At 31.5% G+C, this 19,081-nt stretch overlaps 2 protein-coding genes across 2 annotated transcripts; one reads left to right on the top strand and one right to left on the bottom strand.

Annotated features, from left to right (window-relative positions):
* Positions 1 to 1,820: 1,820 nt before the first annotated feature.
* LOC133306621 (protein LEAD-SENSITIVE 1) lies at positions 1,821 to 4,907 on the top strand. The gene is made up of 3 exons (XM_061506941.1): positions 1,821 to 2,100; positions 2,245 to 2,318; positions 4,077 to 4,907. Exons 1-3 carry the CDS (start codon positions 2,081 to 2,083, stop codon positions 4,769 to 4,771), a joined length of 789 nt encoding a protein of 262 aa, XP_061362925.1. The 5' UTR covers positions 1,821 to 2,080; the 3' UTR covers positions 4,772 to 4,907.
* Positions 4,908 to 8,559: 3,652 nt separating this feature from the next.
* Positions 8,560 to 11,767, bottom strand: LOC133306631 (uncharacterized). Its single transcript, XM_061506950.1, has 9 exons — positions 11,643 to 11,767; positions 11,403 to 11,522; positions 11,196 to 11,263; positions 10,480 to 10,588; positions 10,314 to 10,382; positions 10,093 to 10,150; positions 9,368 to 9,603; positions 9,143 to 9,194; positions 8,560 to 9,035 (listed from the first exon to the last, which is right to left on the bottom strand). Exons 1-9 carry the CDS (start codon positions 11,643 to 11,645, stop codon positions 8,968 to 8,970), a joined length of 783 nt encoding a protein of 260 aa, XP_061362934.1. The 5' UTR covers positions 11,646 to 11,767; the 3' UTR covers positions 8,560 to 8,967.
* Positions 11,768 to 19,081: the final 7,314 nt, after the last annotated feature.

Genomic DNA, 19,081 nt, shown 5'->3' with positions numbered 1-19,081 from the left:
TGTCCACTTTGTCACTTCTAGTTGCATGTATTCGTGTCATGTCAAATTCATGTCATCGTGTTGTGTCGACCCATCTTGACATTACTATTTTATGTTCTTAGCCTCACTAGTAACTCTTTTAGGTTTGAACAAAATTGAAGTGCATTCAGCATCGTAACTGACGTTATGAAATATTTTTCTAAATTACTAATTTGTTTATTAAATAATAGAAGTATAAAATAGTAATGAAATTTTGGTATGATAGTGCCGTAATAATCATATTTGTTTGTTCTAAATTACATTGCTACCCATCACTCTTTTTTTTTTTTTTTTTTGATAAACCGCTACCCATCACTCTATGTAAATATTAATTAATATCTTAAATAATAATTGATATCTAATAATTAAGATACTAAAGAACAAAATTATTATTATTTCGAAAAATAATATTAAATTCATTCAATCAAATAATAATTAACATTTCAATTATTTGATGCAATCTTTGGAATTCTTATAAGTTTATAATTTTTATTTTTCTTATCATTGGTAATAATTTGGTTATTGGTTTTTTATTTTCATATTCATCCAAAAAAATTCAAATACGTCGTGCTATTCCTACAAAAGTCTATAATTGCTTATATGTTATATTGATTCGTGAAACATTATGAGTTGATTTTTTTTTTAGAGGATTGATCTGCTATTGTTTTATTTTCAAAAGTTATGAGATATAAGAAGTCGAGCCGGTAGAAGTTTATATTTTAATTGACGAAAATTTTGGTCGTTCTCGATTTTTATTAAGTATTTTAAATTGTTGGACAAAAAAAAAATACATACAACCTATTTTTGTTTGCAACATCCTATAACTACATCTTAATCATTAATTTCTGTCAATCTGACGATTATAATTTTTCTGGAATTAATAAATATTACTAATAAATTATAACCATTAGATTAACAAAAATCAACTGTTAAGATATAATTGTAAGAGGTTGTAAACAAAAAGTACGATGTGAATATAACCTTCCTCATAAAAAAATTAAAAATTAAAAAAGTATTATTAACAATAAATTTAATATTTTTAAATTTATAAAAATTCCAAAAGATCATATAAGACAAATGAAAATAATTTTTAATTTTTATTATTATTTAAAATGAATTTAATGAAAAATTTTAAATTATTAAAATTATATTATTTAAAATTTTAATTATTAGATATTATTTATTATTTAGGTAGAACAAGTAAATAGAGATTTAAAATTAACACCAGCGAATATAATCTCCAAAAGAAAAAGAAAAACAAATAATTCGCACGAAACTATGTGCCTGTTTAAAATCTCTTTTGAAAAATAATATTTTTATTTTTAGAAAAAAAATGTCTAATAAGACCTTTTTGTAAAAAAATTAAAAATTATAATTTTTATTTTTTTACTTTTAAAAAGAAATTTAGAGAACATATATGAATTATTTTTATTTCGTTTTGACTTTTAACTTTTAAATAAATAAAAAAACACATATTTAATTAATTATTTTACAAAACAGTTTTAAGAAAAAAAAATTAAAATACAATCAAATAGATCTTATAATTCGATTTTGTTTATTTTCAACATTAAGTAAGTTTAAAAAAGTTCCCATTAGAATAGCCCACAAGAATAGTTCAATTGAAAACTGAGTGTTTAAGATACTTTACTTTAGTTAGAGGTACATTTTATTTCAAAGAGGAGTTAGCCTCAGCCTCACGAACCGTACTTCGAACACAAAAAAAAAAAAAAAAAAAAAAAAAAACCAATAGGTTACGCCTTACGCGTAACGGATACGCAGGCAAATACAATTATACAAGTTGCATGTTGCTGTCTCTACCCTAAAGTTTTATCTTCTCGGGCTTCGATACTTTTTTCGCCATTACTCCACGTCTAATAAGAGGAAAAGCATCGTTGCACCAGGTTGCCACGGAGGGCACAACCGTCATTTCATACAGAACCGTGTTTTCTTTTCTCTTCCCCCTCCCCCCTCTTCACGTTACGCGCATTAACAAAGAAGGAGAGAGGGAGAGAGAGAGAGAGGAATCAGAGGTTGTTCTGTTCTGTTTGGAACGGTAACAGAGATGGGGTTGCTTTCCAACAGGTATTCTTAATTTTCGTTCTTCCTATTTTGGTTTTGTTATGGTTTTTATGTGTGGGATTTTGATTTTGTTTTTGTTGTTGTTTTTTCTGTTGCAAAAAAACAAAATAAAAATAAAAATGGTGAACCGGAACAATGGATGCACAGAGTTACTAGAGAGAGTCTGAAACCAGGGGATCACATCTACTCTTGGAGGACTGCTTATATTTATGCCCATCACGGTTCTCTCTTCTCTCTTATCTTTTTTATCTTGCTTCTTGAGTTTGTGGTTGAAGAGAAAATGAAATAGGAGATGTTAAAAGAGTTTGGGTTTAGATTCTATTCTTCTCTTCATGATTTGGATATCCATAGAAGTAAAGTATATTATAATTTTTTATTTTTTATCTTTTTAGGTTTTTTTGGTGAAGTTTTGTTTAATCCCTTGAAATACCCTCTTGCTTACCTCTCTGATGGAAGGCAACCATGAAAAAAAAGGTTTTATTTATTAACTGTGTGGAAGTTAAGATTTCAAATAGTGGAACTTGGCCTTATTGGCCCTCTCAATTTAGAACCTTAAACATTGGAAAGAGAACAAAAAAGGGAACGGAACACACTGGTGACGTATCTGAAAGATATACCATTTTGAGGGCCTGTGCTATGACTTTGCATATATTATATTGCCATTAGACTGTGACTTTACTTTACCCTTGAAGACAAAAGAAATGTTTGTTTTTCTTGGAGAAAATAATTCAATAAAACTTGTCTTGGATAGCATTGCATACAAGGAGACAATTGGCTTCTGTGCTTTGATGAAAAGCAATTTTTTTTTTTTTTTTTTTTTAAAAGGTTATTGGGCTGGATGCCTTCGCAATTTTTGTATATTCAACAGTTGTTAGTGGTCAATTGTATCCAAAGATGTCCCACATACCCTATGTTTAGAATTTGGATTGAAAGAAAGAAAGTAGGGAGGAAAGAAAATTTGAAAAGTTTGAAATTTCCTCTTTTTTTGGTTGAAGAGGAAAATAAGGAAGAAAGAAAACTCTAGAAACAAAAAAATTATAAATTTTCTCTTCATTTCAAATTTCAGAATTTTCTCTCATTTCGAAAATTCTAGTATCGAAGAAATTCTAAATTTTCTCTTCATTTCAAATTTCAGAATTTTCTCTCATTTCCCTCATTTTCTTCACTCTCATCCAAACAGGGTAAGTGTTCTGACTTCTGTGTGTCAGGATGATTTGACGACCATTTTTCGATTCTTTGAAGTCTTATTTAAGTTTGTAGCACAAATTTTCAGGATTAAATGATGGTTGTGCATGATATAGAATGAGATTAAATAATGGACAAAAAAAAAATCATTTTGCTGTACAAATGATGGAAGTAGAAAATCATATACTGAGGGAACAAGTGATGAGGTTACTAGTGGAGAAGAGATTTTTAGGTCCATTGGGTGTAAGATTGGTGAGTGGTATTCCATTAGAACATCGAAAGCAATAACTGGCAATGCCATGTGATACTTTTACATTGTACTATTGAACTTGTGCCATGTCAACTATGTGAGCCATCATTGTCTTTCAATATTTATACACTACCGAAGATTAGCACAAAAAAAATAAAAAATGTAGTGGTTAATTAGAAGACAATAGTGAGACACATGGCTAATGCAGAACCACATTTGGTGTTCACAAGAATCTCTTTATTTGAAGATATCTTTGTGATTTATGATTGGAGATCTTGACATTGTTTATTAATTCTTCTCAGTTCTCATCCTTATTTCTATACTTTCCAGCTCTCACATTTTTCTTCTTGTGCTCTGGTTTTAGAGTTTCTCACTTCGATTTTTTTCTTTTTTTCTTTCTTAAATTTTCATTTTTTTTAATGTATGCTTCATTTGTAGACCATTGTCGGTCCCTAACTATTTTGAGATAAAGGTGATGTTAATGTTATAGATCATTGTCTGTGTCATGACAGAATCTTTTATCGTGTGTCTGAATGAATAACAGGCATTTATGTCGGCGATGACAAAGTCATTCACTTCACTAGACGTGGGCAAGAAGTAGGAACCGGCACTGTGATAGATCTTCTCCTCATTAGTTCAGGACCAGCCAACTCTCGCCAAAGCTGTCCAACTTGTACGGCGCCCCAAGAGGCACATGGGGTTTTCTCCTCATGCCTGAACTGCTTCCTAGCCGGTGGTGTCCTTTATCGGTTCGAGTATGCTGTCTCCCCTACTCTCTTTCTTGCAAAAGCCCGTGGTGGAACGTGTACTCTTGCAGTATCTGACCAAAATGATATCGTAGTCCATCGAGCTAAGTTTCTGCATGAAAATGGCTTCGGATGCTATAATGTTTTCAAGAACAATTGTGAAGATTTTGCCATCTATTGCAAAACCGGGCTTCTAGTTGTTCAAGGAATTGGGCAGAGTGGCCAAGCAGTTTCCATCATTGGGGGACCTCTTGCTGCGGTTCTATCCACACCTCTTCGTCTGGTAACTACAAATGTTTATGGAATGGCAGCAACAGCCATTGGAGTGTACTGTGCAAGTAGGTATGCTGCAGACATTGGAATGAGGAGGGATGTGGCGAAGGTACAAGTTGAAGACTTGACAGGAAGGTTGACGACTGGCTTGCTGCAGGTGGTTGAACCTCAAATTCCTGTGGATCATGCTCGTCAATCTCCTCAGCTTGTCACTCAGTGATAAAACATTGTCTTTGTTTGAATATTTTGGTAAGAATATCCTCGGTATGTGATTCCAATGCATGCGCTTTTTTTATCTGGGTGTGTAAGCAATATAAAATTTAATGAAATTTTTTATAGTTCATGGATTTGCATGATGTTCTAACGTTTATACTTGTCTGTATTGTTGCACAAGATATGAAACGGGGTTACTATTTGGATCTATTTTCTTGTTTACTCTAACTCGTCTAGCATTCCGGTCCAAAATATAAAAAAATTTAACATTTCTTGGCGAGGTTAGCTTTGCTTTGAGGCCTCTACGGATGTTGAGCGTGACATTGTTTGATCAAATGAACACTAACATCATAGGCTACGAAGCACCGACACTTCAAAAACTCTGACGTGTCGTGTCCGACACTTCCCGACACTCTCCGACACTCCAACACGCGTTGTAGAGACTCAAAAAAAGATTCAAAGATTACGTTACATTGCATTTTTAGTTCCAATTATTAGATTTGTTGGATTACTATTACAATTTTATTGAGTTTAATATAAATATTTGGGATATCTTATGTTTCTTTGCAAAATTGATGGGTATTATAAGTTTAATTTTATTTTGTGTTAAATTATTGAGTATTAAATATAATATACATTATACAAATTAAAAATAATATTTAATATCAAAATGTGTCCTAACGTGTCGAAATTTAACATTTTTTAGAATTAACGTATTCAAGTGTCGTGTCGTATCGTGTCTCGTGTCTCGTGTTTCGTGTCCCGTGTCCGTATCGGTGCTATATAGATCATAGGCATAAAGCACGAAAATCGTGAGCTGTTGCGGGACGTTCTTCAGTGGCATGGATACTACTGTATAAGATAAATGAGGATGTATTTTTTTTTTTTTTGTATAACTATTATTTTTTTTATTCAGGAGTTATTGGTCTTTTGGTGATCTAGTTAGTAATATGTTCAATTCCTGAAAGTTAGTGGAGAAATTTAAATCCGAAATCGAAGTACTTGGATCCGTTAGAAATTCGGAAACTTATTGATATTTACAAGTACAAGAAATTTAGATTAATGGCTTAGAGTGTGTCATCTTTACATCAAGTTTCATTGACTCCTTTACAAGAAATAGTGGATAAGATTTTTCAATACATTAAAAAAAAAAAACAGAAAATATAATATCAAATCATGGCCTTTATCTAATAGCTTAAAACTTTTAGAGAAGATGGTTGTTTATATGGTATGAGAGTGGACATATGACTGAATGGTTGTCAGTTTCATTCTCACTGTCCCTATTTTATTAATAAAAATAATTAAATATTATGAAAAAATTTAATACAGATAAGTCGAGTTTGATACATCATTCATTCTTCAAATCCAATTGGCTTTTGTGCGATGAGACGTGTCACAGAAATATAAATTCATTAATATAACTTTACCAAATAACTTAAGCTTTTGAATTAAAATGATTCTTTATATGATATTAAAGCTATGTGATCAATTGCCTACCAAAAAAGCTATGTGATCAATTTAATTTTCATTGCTCCATTCAATTAAAAAATAATTAAAAATATTATACACCTTCTTGGTATTGACACGGATAAGTATCTTCACGTTTATGTGAGAGGGCGTCTTGGAAAAAATATAATACAAAACCATTAATTGACTTTCATCTAATGACTTAAACTTTTAAGTGAGATAATTGTTTACGAGTGAGTATATTCTAACTACCAAAATTTCTCACTACTAACTTACTACCCATCACATCACCATTGGATCAAAAAGAGATAATGTTAAAAAAAATTGGCTAAATTACATCTTACCACCCCCATCTTACACCTTTATTCAAAATACCACCTTCTACTTTGAATTGAAGCAATTTAACTATTCACACTTTAACATAGTAACAATTAAGTACTTCTGTGAAATTCGCATCCAAATCCGTCAAATAATCACGTGATGCACAGGTTATAAAACTTCAGTTCCTTAAATCCCAACCATAGCTTCCACCAAGCTTTGCCGCAGTCTAATCTAACCCTATGCAGATTTATTTTCTTCTTCCTTCTTATTCATTGCAAATTCACTTCGACCTTCATGCTTCACTTTTACTTCCAAAGGTGAGTCGCCGGTGACTTTCCAGCTCAAATTTAATCACCCACCACCAGTTTGGCTATTTGCTTAGGGAGTTCCTTGTTTGTTTCTCCTTCCAATACTTGTATGATACTCAAAGAAAAGGAACAATAATCATGCAGATAGCAACTCATGTATGCTTGATAATAGGATTTGGATTCTCGCCTCTGATGTTGAAATAACAGGAGAAAGTTATGTTAGATAAATAAAGTCACTTAATAATTTTTAATATAACTAGTAGCCTAATAACGAAGGTAAGATTGGCACCAACATTAATCTTTTGGCCATGTGATCTAGAGGTCATTCACACGATCAGACTTTTGCAAATGCAAAGTTTATTATCCTGATAAGTGATAACCAATCATGGTGAATATAAATTATTTTCTGGAATGCGATGGTTCTGTTACACAAGAGGATCCTAATTCCTGTTATGATAACTTGTTTCTTGATCAAGTAGATAAGCAACATTCGTTTCCAGCTACTGTTGCTCGTGACACAAGGGCAATGCCAAATTGTATTGGGGAACGATTATCATGTTCCGAGACCTCCATTGCTGCTTGTTCTTGTGATGATCCCAATGGAAGTGATGCGAATAGGGATGACAATTATGGCGCAGGGTTCTTGGACAATTACCAATTGATTAGAGATTGTGATAAGCTAATTGGGGCTTTCATGGTGGATGAGTCCGAATTGACTGATTGGATAAAGTTGGTTTTCAACGAGTTTTAATTTGCAATTTAGACTAATGCGTCAAACTTGGAGGACGAGGAAGAAGAGAATGAGTTTCTCCATAGTAGAAGGTTAGGAATTGTAGTTTTAGAATTGGTTATGTCACGTGATCATTTAACGGACTTGGATATGGATGTAACAGAAGTGCTTAATTGTTACAATGGTAAAAGTGTCAGTAGGTAAAATGCTTCAATTGAAAGTAGAGGGTGGTCTTTTAAAAAAAATACAAGTTCAGGGTGGTAATATGTAATTTAGCCAAAAAAATTTGAAGAGAGAGAAAATATTAATCTAATGGTGATTAGATAGGTAATAAGTTAATAGTAAAAAAATTTAGTAGTAAGAGTATCCCTCCTCATTGTTTACATTGGAAATAAATCATCAGTACCAACTTAATAGGATTTGAGCCAGATAAGATCACAAATGCAATAAAATTCTCTATACTAAGTGTTTTACACAGCTACATACTCATAGCTCAAACTCAAGACCATTAATTAAATTAAAACAATTCCATAGCAATTGATCTACCTCTTTAATAATTTTTCTTTGAGAATTGAGACAATCAATATTGGGTAGAAAAAATGACTAATTATTAACAATAATAATCTAATAATATTATAAGAATATAATTTTATATATAATAATAATTAAAAAATTAAAATTTAAGGAAAGACAGCCACCAACCCCTCCTTTCGGTCCAACCTTTGAATAGCGATGAAAAGCGGTTACTAGTTCAATTGCACTATGAATGCAACGACATTCTAATCTTGAGACTTCTCCAAAAAGACAACAAAAACAAAAAGAAAATACTACCGGTCACAGTAGCCAAGTTAGATTTTCAAATATTGATCAACAATCCAGATTGTGAAATATCCATTCCTTTAGGTATAGGGTTCAAAAGTTTATTAGAAAAATTAACTTAAAGCCTGTCTTGATACATCCGTTGGGAAATGCACTAGTGGTTCATCATTAAAACTTGGCAATACATGACATGATAATATCTCTACCATAACATAATGTGCAACTACCTACAATACTGCGTCTTAACTTTATAAATTTACCTCACTTGTCTAACTCTTGTACAATAGTTAACTTAAAATGCTAAAGCGCTAAATTTGATCATTGGATTGACTATCCGAATAATGAGAATAATAATAGAACATGTCAGTATTAATTCCGAAAACAAAAATGCTTCACTATTTTCCATACAAAATCTCAGGTACCAACAAAGATTGTATAACCTTTCCTCGCACATTTGGGATGGAAATACAGTGATTCATACAAGACCGCAAACATCATAGGAGGCACTTGACCACTGCTTTTGAAGTCAAGTTGGAACTCCAATCCTTTCTATTTACCTTAAACAAGCAAAACTGCATTTATACAACCATCATTTTCTGGGTTATTGGTAACCTGGGCATATTTACCTGAATTCATGGCAAACAGAAATCCAACGCATTAATTTAAAGAATTTCAGATAAAATTTCGGCAAATGGTTACAAAACCAAAATACAAGTAACACAAATAATCTTACCCCAAACAACTTTCCCGGCAGGTGTGACCAGACCCAGTTCACTGACATTCACCTGAAATTACAGTAAGCAAGGAAATAAGTAACGCCCATTTTGATAATAATTCATATTATTCACATTACACCTCAGTAGCAGCTAATAAAAAGGGCAAGTTGGGATCAAATTAGATGCCTTAAATTTTGAGTATGAAAATAACCCTCAATTAAAAGGGCAGGAAATATACATACCTCAATTATAGTTCCCTTGGTCATGACACCAAGAGAGGTGTACATAGGACCATTAGGGTTTTTCTTCACTCCAATTATTTCTAGATTAAATGTGCATTTAAGTTCTGGATGAGTGACATGAGCTTTAGTGAACCGCAATCCTGTAGGACGAATGAACCGCTCATACTTTGGAGGTTTTCTGGTAAAACCAGGCCCAACAAATGTAGCTTTTGTAACCATCCTCTTCCATTGCTTGGCTGCAAAACAATGAGCCATATACTATCAGACGCCTTTCTGGCAAGGATCATTACGCATTCTGTCCAATAGCCCCCCTTTAAAGCTTAAAGTGCTTACAACAAACTAAGGGACTATAGAAACAGAGAACAAACAGTAAGACACCTTTACAAACATGAAAGAAAATTCTCTGATCATTTAATAAAATCACAAGACCATGATTTAAGAATTAGTGCTTTGAAACCACAAGAATGCAAGAACATCAAACTACTCAAGCAAAGAAATATGGTGGCTTTGTCCATAAACAAGCTGAGAAAAGGAGGGAACAAAGAATTGTATACAAACATGATTTCCATAAAGATAAACAATTGACAATCATGTATTGTAGCAGGTACTTGAAAATAACATTTTTTATACCATTTTGATCATTTGGCATTGACAAAAACAGAAGTCAATAATTAAATTTGGATAGCTAAACAAGAATAACCTAAGAAGATGAAAATAATACTTACTCTTCCTTTTACCAGACCGGACCACTTTGAACATTTCATCTTCAGCCACAGGACGAACCTAAAGAAATTGGAAAACATACACTCCCGTAATTACTCAAAAGGAACAACTCCTTCACTTCCAAAAGAAACAAAAAATACACATCAAATAGGAATGTGTAGCCAATTTTGAGTAAGAGACATCATTTAACATCATCGGCACAAAGTATAGAATGCAATCTCACCTTAGGTAGAGGAACATCCCATTTCCCAGCCTTCTCCTTCCTCTTTTGCTTAATGGTGTTGCTGAGAACCTATAAATAGAACTTCGTCATGTTACTTACAAGAAGATAGTGCAAAAGAATCAGAAATCAGGATTGTTTGTCTTTCAATACCACATGTGTGATATACCTTGGCTCTGGTCGTGTTCTCACGATCCAAAAGATATGCAGGAACAGCTCCATCTAGAACATTATCATCAGACTTACGCCGAGAGGTCGACTCTTCATGCATGGCCAAACTGTTGATACACAATAGTGAAATCATTACCTCATAAATTTGACAACCAACAGACAAATCTATAGATTGTTCAAAAAGGGGGGGGGGGGGGGGGGGGGGGGGCAATGTCTATAAGAAAAGCTCCAGCTCTGCATAAGGTCCAGGAAAAGTCAGACCCATTATGTAGGTAGCCTTACCCTGCATTTGCACGGGGATCACCCATTATCTAGGTCTATAGTAGGTTGACTTAGCATGTATTGCTATTTACAAGAGAGACTGATCACATGATTCGAAAATGTGACCTCCAGATAAGGTTACATTGCGAAAACACCAACCTTGTGCCAAGGCTCCCGTATGGATAAATGTATAACGATGAAAAACTACTGTGCTAATTATCTAACATCAGCCAAAAAGTCTTGAATAAACATGCCATTCAAAAGCAATCCCGATTTAAGGTAAGGAATCAACCACAATTAACGAAAATACTACTACTGCATCAGGACACACAAGCTAAGCTATAACATAAATAAATAGTAAAACATGGTCAAAACACAAATAGACAGGGGATAAAAAAGGTCAAAATATTAAAACAACCCCCAAAAAATAACAAAAAAAAAAAAAAAACTTACGTCTTCTTCATCAATGCCTTTTCAGCATAATTTTTCTTGGCAATCATCTTGCCCTTAATACCCAAAGTCTGTTCCACTCGAATCAACAAAAATCCAATTAGAATTATGACAATACAACTAAATAACTATCGACTAGTTTAAATAAAATTAAATGCAATAAAAAATATATAAAAAAAAGATTAAGATAAAACATGGAGTTAGTGAAACCTTCTGGGCCATTGCAGAGTGCTTGTGAACTTGACGAGCCTCCTTCTTGCGCTTGCGCTCGAAGTGATCCAGGCGGTAGCCATAATCTCTTATGTGACGTTCTATGTAATCCCCTTGCGGCTACAATTACAAACACAGAACAAGAACAAAAAAATAAAAATAAAAATCAGAAAATACATGGGAGTTCAAAAAATGAGAAGAAGCTTCAAACAAAGTGATGAAAAAAAAATAAGAGCGAACCATGGTGACGACGGCGATGAAGTAATCAGATCAGAGAAGCGTTCAACGGAAGGGACGGAAGGGAACGCGTTGATTATAAACCCTAAGCTTCTTTTGTGCTTCGAGAGTGAAGGTTTGTTATGACTCGCAAGCGGTGAGTTGAGTAAGGTGGTAGATACTGGGCTTTCTTTTTAGCCCAATGATGGTTGGGTTTACAATTTGGGCTACTTTACAGATTCGGTCCCGCCAATGTTCCCAAATGGGGTTTAGTATGGACGTAGAAATGGAATTGAAGTTTAATAGGGCCTTACTCATAAACTTCTCTCAAAATATTTTCAGGGATATAGTTTTTTTTTAGTTAATCTAACGCTAATTATTTTTTGAGGCAAGTTGGCTTCTCCTTATTATCCTCACAAGTTAGGGATGTAAATGAGTCAGGTATCCTATCAGGAGCCTACACAGTCTAACCTACTTTAGGCCCGACCTAACCTACTCTATTTTCTAAACACAGCAGTTTTAGGCTTTTAGAAAAGTCATTTTAAAAATTAGGTCATAGACTTTAAAAAGTCTATTTTCTCATGTGTAAAAATGACTATATAATCATATTATTTGATCACAATCACTCATTAATAATGATATAAAAGAAAGAAAAATATATGATTTTTAAATAAGTGGCTGTGATCAAATAATATGATCACATTATCACTTTTACACATGAGAGAATCCAAATAAAAAAAGTTAGTATATGTTAGAGAATAATTATGAAAAGACTTGGAAATAAAGTGGAAAACGCCAGGTTAATTTATTATTATTTGGTAAAACCAAGTTAAGCTTTTGTACAAAGGATTTTATTTTTTGGTACAGTAGGAGATATGTATATTATATTATAGGCATATCTTATATGAGATTCACATCTATCAAAACAATAAAAAAGCAACAAAAAAAATATTATACAAAATTTGAAGGGTTACTGGTTGGAGAAAATAACTCTTCTATAATAGAAAAATGTTTTCTCTTTGTATAAAGGGTAATACTATTCTTATTTTATATGAAAGTAATTTTCTCATGTTATAGAAAGAAATTAAGGAGAATCCACCATTAAAGAATAAAAAAAAGGTGGAATTTTCGAACTAAGAAAATATGAAAAATAGTATTATTCCCTTGTATAAATGAAAAAATGCTAAAGAGAGAAGAGAATAAGTTTTCTTTTTATATGATTATTGGTTTAAGTGTTAATTTTTAGAGTATATTCGCTACTATTATCTGAAAAGATTTTCAAAATATCAATTTAGTCATCAAAAGGATTTACGCTAATTTGGTTCTTAAATAATTTTTATCATAAAAATAACTCAAAAGTTTAGAGAACAAAATGATTATTTGAAGAATAATTTAATATTGCTAATAGTTAAATTATTTAAAAAAATAGAGGAATAACTTTAGAAGCTTAGTCTAATTTCTAACACCGTCACCCTCTGTTTACATGTCCTTTTCTTCATGATTAAATACTCCTTTCATATATCAAAGGTGTTAATTTAAGTGGTATATGCTTAATTTCACTTAAGCAAAGTTTTAATTTTAAGTTTTTGTGAATATAAATTTTTTTTTGGGAGAACTAACCCCACCATTACATAAATGTTCCCGGCTCGAATATTGTCTTCCGTAAAAAATATGTGGTTTATAAAATAAAAAATACTCCATTCATATATTGGGAAGCGCAGTTTATATATTTCTATAGATGTGGTATTCATAATGGTTCCTCGCACTGTCTATGCATACTAACTTTTTTTCATATTCAAAAAAAGAATGGAAGATGCCAACTACCAAGGATCATTTCAGTGTGAAAGTTCAATAACAAACGTTTTCTGATGAGAGAAATAAAATTGGAAAGAGATATAAAATGGACAGTTTAGAAAAAAGGGACTTCAACTTTTAACTCATTGGTCCCAATAAGTGCACTCTTTCATTCACCAGACATTACAAACAAAATGCATTGCACAACACAAGGGACCCAACTTTGTCTGTGTTCCGCCGCTCACTCAAACCCACCGTCAGAGCTTCACCAAACTTGGAATCATGTGTTTTACCACAACAATAATATAAACTATAATAAAGAACTGAAAATTATTATAAAAAATAAGAAATTTTGGTGATTGGTAGACCCACACACAATTGTTGGTATGTTTGTTGAAGGCTAATGATTAGTTAAATATGTCCAATGCTTGACATAAATACATGAACTTAGGTTCTCAAAGTACATATGGCTTTCGAAGAGGTTTATCATTAGATTCCATGTGCGTAATGTTGGTGAAAATAATAAAAAAAACTTCGACCAAACGACAATAATTTGCGTTTACATATATATTAGTTTATAATAAAGGGTTTTGCAGGATAATAGAATGTCCAAAATTTATTTTTGTAAGATAAGGAACATCTCTCTTGAAAACATGCAGATACTCTTTTTCTATTGAAGATTTTATATTGTATAATAAATTCTCTCTTTTCTTTTTTGGTAAATACTATAAATTAAATTCATATTTACATAAAGTATTTTCTATAAACTTCTTTAATAGAAAATTAGAAAGTTATTATAGAATATTTAACTACAAAATAAATTACTCCAAAATGCATTATTTTTCCTTTTGGCATATGACTTGATATGAGAGGAATTTTTTGATTCCGGCGTAAAATAAGACTTATATGTCATCTCAACCGTTGATTATTGTGTATAATTATTGTAATTTATTAGGGACTAGTGATTACTTAAAGAATATATTTAAGTAAATTATAATCGTCGGATATATGGAAATCAATTATTGAGATGAAAAATAAGACTTTTTATTTTTACAATCGAATTAAAAGATCTTTTCCCATATATATATATATATATATAGGAGATAATATTTCTTATGTTGTCGGAGATAAATTTTATCTCTTAGACACACATAAAAATGTATGAGGTCAATATTTCTTTTCTTTTCTTCTTACATGGTCTCACATAGACCCCACACACTTTTTTATGTGCGTATAAGAGATAAAAGTATCTCTTAAAACATGAAAAATATTAATCTCATATATATATATATGAGGTAGGATCCTTTGACACTGGTGTCAAATTTGAAATTTGACACCTCATCTGAGAGCCATTAGATTAAAAAAGATCAATGACTCTAATTTGTAAGCATGTGACACCATTGATATTTTTTGATCTAACGGCTCTCAGATGAGATGTCAAATTTCAAATTTGACACCAGTGTCAAAGGATCCTACCTCTATATATATATATATATATATATATATATATATATATATATATATATATATATATATATATATATATATATATGAGTTAAGCGAATGTACAGTGACTGAATACAAGGGTTTGTCCAGTCAAAAAATTATAATATTAAAATTTCTTTTCTTTTTTTTTTTATAACAGAATTTATTTTTTTTCTCTCTTCAGAAATATAACTATGTACTACGAGTAGCACATATTTATAATATTAAAGTTATTTTTTTTCTCCTACGTCAGCTGACAAGACTCTGAAAAGTTACTGAGGAGAGAGAAAAAACAGTTTTAATATTATAACTATGTATTACTCGTAGTACAGAGATATATTTATAAAGAAAAAAAAAATTAATATTATAACTATATACTATCTATAGTACATAATTATATTTTTTGACTGGATAAAAGCATGTATCCAGTCACATGACACTCAATTTTTCTTATATATATATATATATATGGTAAAATTATTTCTGCAGCCGCTTTACGTACAACAATGACAGGTGTATGGTTATAATTTCTCACATTTAATGCTTTCATCCTTTGTATGGTTATGATTTTACGCATTTAATGTTTTCAAGCATATATATGGTAAGTATTTGATTGCTGCACGTACAGCAGCTGCAGAAATGTAAACTCAAATATATATATGGGTCAAGATCATGTTACTCCTGTGTAAGTTACACTCTCAATCTTATCCGTTGACCCCACTTATATCTAAGGGCTATAATTTTTTAGTAATGTGAGCCATTAGATACAAGTGGATCAATGGTCAAGATTGAGTGTAAGACTTCTAACTCTTACACCGGTGTAAGAATATCCTGCCCCTATATATATATATATATATATATATATATATATATATATATATATATATATATATATATATATATATATATAGGGGCAGGATATTCTTACACCGGTGTAAGAATAATAAGTCTTACACCAAATCTTAACCATTGATTTTCTGCATCTAACGGTTAAGATTTATTAGGTTTCACTAATTAATTAATTTTTAATTCTCAATAAATCTCAGCAATTAGATGCACGAAAATCAACAGTTAAGATTTGGTGTAAGATTTATTATTCTAACATCGGTGTAAGTTGATCCTATCCCATATAAATATATGGTAAAAGATTTCTTCAGTCAATGAAGATAAGTTATCTCCGGTGAACCTAAAACGATCGTTTTAGGGCAAAAATCAAGGTATTTTTGTAATTTTAATATATTGCATTGTTATATTAATCTTTACCATTATAATTTTTAAATTTTATAACTTTAAAATGACGTCATTTTGAGCTCACTAGAGATAAAGTGACCAGATATACCAACAATTTTTTAATGTGTTTCTTTTTAAATTTATTTAGAAGAGTTTTTGATAAGTGAGCTAAAGTCAAATAATAGAAGAACATAACTAAGGTTAACAAGGAGCAGCTGCTTGAGCTATTAATATAGGTTGGGCACGAGGAGCAAACCCTACTGGGCCCATCAAAATAGTGGGTTATGCAACCGTGAACGAAAGTAGTGACTACTCGTGACTCGTGAGCAGACAAAATTTATGACCACGAACCACCGGCTATACATCCATCATCCTCAGCCACGATAATGTGATTATGCCAATAAAAATAGGAAGAATGCTTTCTTGCGTTGCTTGAAGCAATTACTCTCCTGTCATAGTTACACGAAAATTTGTAAAATATTTTTTTTAAAATAAAAATAAGAAAAATTTCATGGACCTCACGATTTCTCTATGTGCAGAAAAAATGAAGTCTCTCCAGCCAAAAAAATACCTTGGTTAATTTTTTTTTTTTTTGTTACACAAACTCAGGTTAAACTTAGACCCGATATAAAAAGAAAGAAACATAATAATTGTATTTATTTTTTCATTGTATTAAATTGGATTTTATTTTTTTGGAGAATTAAAATATGGCAAAGTGTGCAACCACTCCTAGACAAAAGGATGTTTACAGTAAAGTCGGAAAAAAAATTAATATATTGTATTTTAAATAAAAAATTATGAATTTATTACAGTTTTAAAAATAATTATGCATTTATTGCACAATATCACACCCAAATTGGGTGTCACCAGTTACGCCTAAGTTAGGCGTCACCCATGAGGCAGTCAAGCTTAAGTTAGGCATCACTCATGTGGTGTTGACACGTGTAACAAAAAATCATTTTAACTGTAAAATTTCTAAAGGCCATAACTTTTGACTCGGGTATCCAAATTAGAGAATTCTTTTTTTGATTCCACATAACTTTTTGAGATTTACACAATGACACCTCATTTGACATATTTTATCTCTCACAAACACAATTTAAATTTGCAACAATGAGACTTTATCTTGTAAGTCGTGGTCTGAAATTAATGATGGCACCAAAGTAGATTAGTCCATCTATAAATAAGAATACTTAATGTCATAGTAAAATATATACTTTCTACCAAATGTTTAAAAAAAATAGTGTATAATATTGAGAGAAAAGAAAGTGCCACAATATAAAAGTGTGAGAGAGATTGGTGAAAATATAATGTTCTTTGGTGAAAATATAATGTTCTTTAAGTTGCATTCAAAAATGCAAATTTTTTGATATATTGCACGAAAAATATGTTCTTATGCATTATTATAAACATATATAGCACCTCAAATCCTCTTATCAAAGCATGTTTCATGAAAAGCCTGCAATTGGATGCCCCTTTGGCATATTTCATTTCCCTTAAAATGGACCTGTGTTTTTTCCTTGAGGACGAAAAAAGGTATTTTCTCTTTTTAAAAAAGTGTTGGTTCCAAAATAACTCGGGGGCTTTTGGGTTTAAATGCTCTTATAGTACCATTGTTGCGTTATCCAAAAAAAAAAGTAGTACCATTGTTGTAAATTCGAATTGCGTTTGTGAGAGATAAAATATGTCAAATGAGGTGTCATTGTGTAGATCTCGAAAAGTTATATGGAATCAAAAAAAAAATCACCTGATTCGGATACCTAAGTCAAAAGTTATGGCCTTTAGAAGTTTTACATTAATTTGTTAATTTTTTTTGACACGTGTCAACACCATATGAGTGACGCCTAACTTAGGCGTGACTCCCTCATGGGTGATGCCTAACTTAGGCGTGACCGGTGACGTCCAATTTAGACGTGACATTATGCAATAAACACGTAATTATTTGTAATTTTTTATTTAAAATACAATATATTAATTTTTTCCCCCGATAAAGTCCACCCCAAATAGACAAATCCAGAACACAAACATTTCCCATTTCATTGACAAAGGTATGTCTTAGAACCTAGCCAACCAATGCTACCCAACCCATTTTAGGTATTGGATGGTTTTACTGTACAGAAACAACATTCATATAATTCCTTGAATTCAGAGAAGAAATTTTATTGCTAGACTTATTATAAAAGGCCAAAGGTTACGGGTTAAGCTTAAAATGAATTAATATGTTCTGATTCACTTTATTAGTGAGCGAAAAAATGTCTAATATGACTCAACCCACTTGAGTTGATAGGTCGAATGGGTTGCCACTTAGATGTATACAGTTACTTCCAATCCATCTCATATTGGAAATTATTGTCTTATCAACAAACAAAGTAAAATACTATACTCGTAGCCCGTGAGGCTCAGCTCAGTTGGTTGGCATATATTTGTTATAGAGAGTTGGAGAGTGGATAACTTCTATATTTATCCCCAATACTCCCCCTTTAGCACAAAAAGGATAGTCAGCTCATAAATAAAAAAATAAAAGTAAAAAATGAAACATTTAATGTAACATAACATTAGGGGTGTTCGCGATCTAGATTGCATGGGTTTTGGAAGCAAAAATCATCTGATCCAATTCTTTCAGTTTAATCATGTAATCATCCATTCAGTTTGAATTTTTTTTCAAACTCAAACCGATCCAATCCAATTTTATTCAATTTGAATTGGATCGATTTTTCGGTTTTTTTAAAAGCCTAAGATTTGTATGATGATTATTGTGCAAATAACATATCTTTTGTATGTATTAGCTTTGTAAAGTTTGTATAATGATTATTGTGCAATTAAGCATTGTACAACAACAAAAAATTTAATTATCATCTTTTACCTCTAACAAAAAAATTATAATATGGTTGCTTGAGATACAAAGTAACCTAAACTTTCATTCTATAGAGGAGCTGTTGTACAACAATAAATCA

Source organism: Gastrolobium bilobum, unplaced genomic scaffold, assembly GCF_033153095.1.
Source record: "Gastrolobium bilobum isolate Gb01-03AN ecotype WA unplaced genomic scaffold, APGP_CSIRO_Gbil_v1 utg2059, whole genome shotgun sequence".
NCBI classification, from domain to species: Eukaryota; Viridiplantae; Streptophyta; class Magnoliopsida; order Fabales; family Fabaceae; genus Gastrolobium; species Gastrolobium bilobum.
Note: the sequence above shows the minus strand (reverse complement) of the source record. Positions and strands in the feature narration are given on the sequence as shown.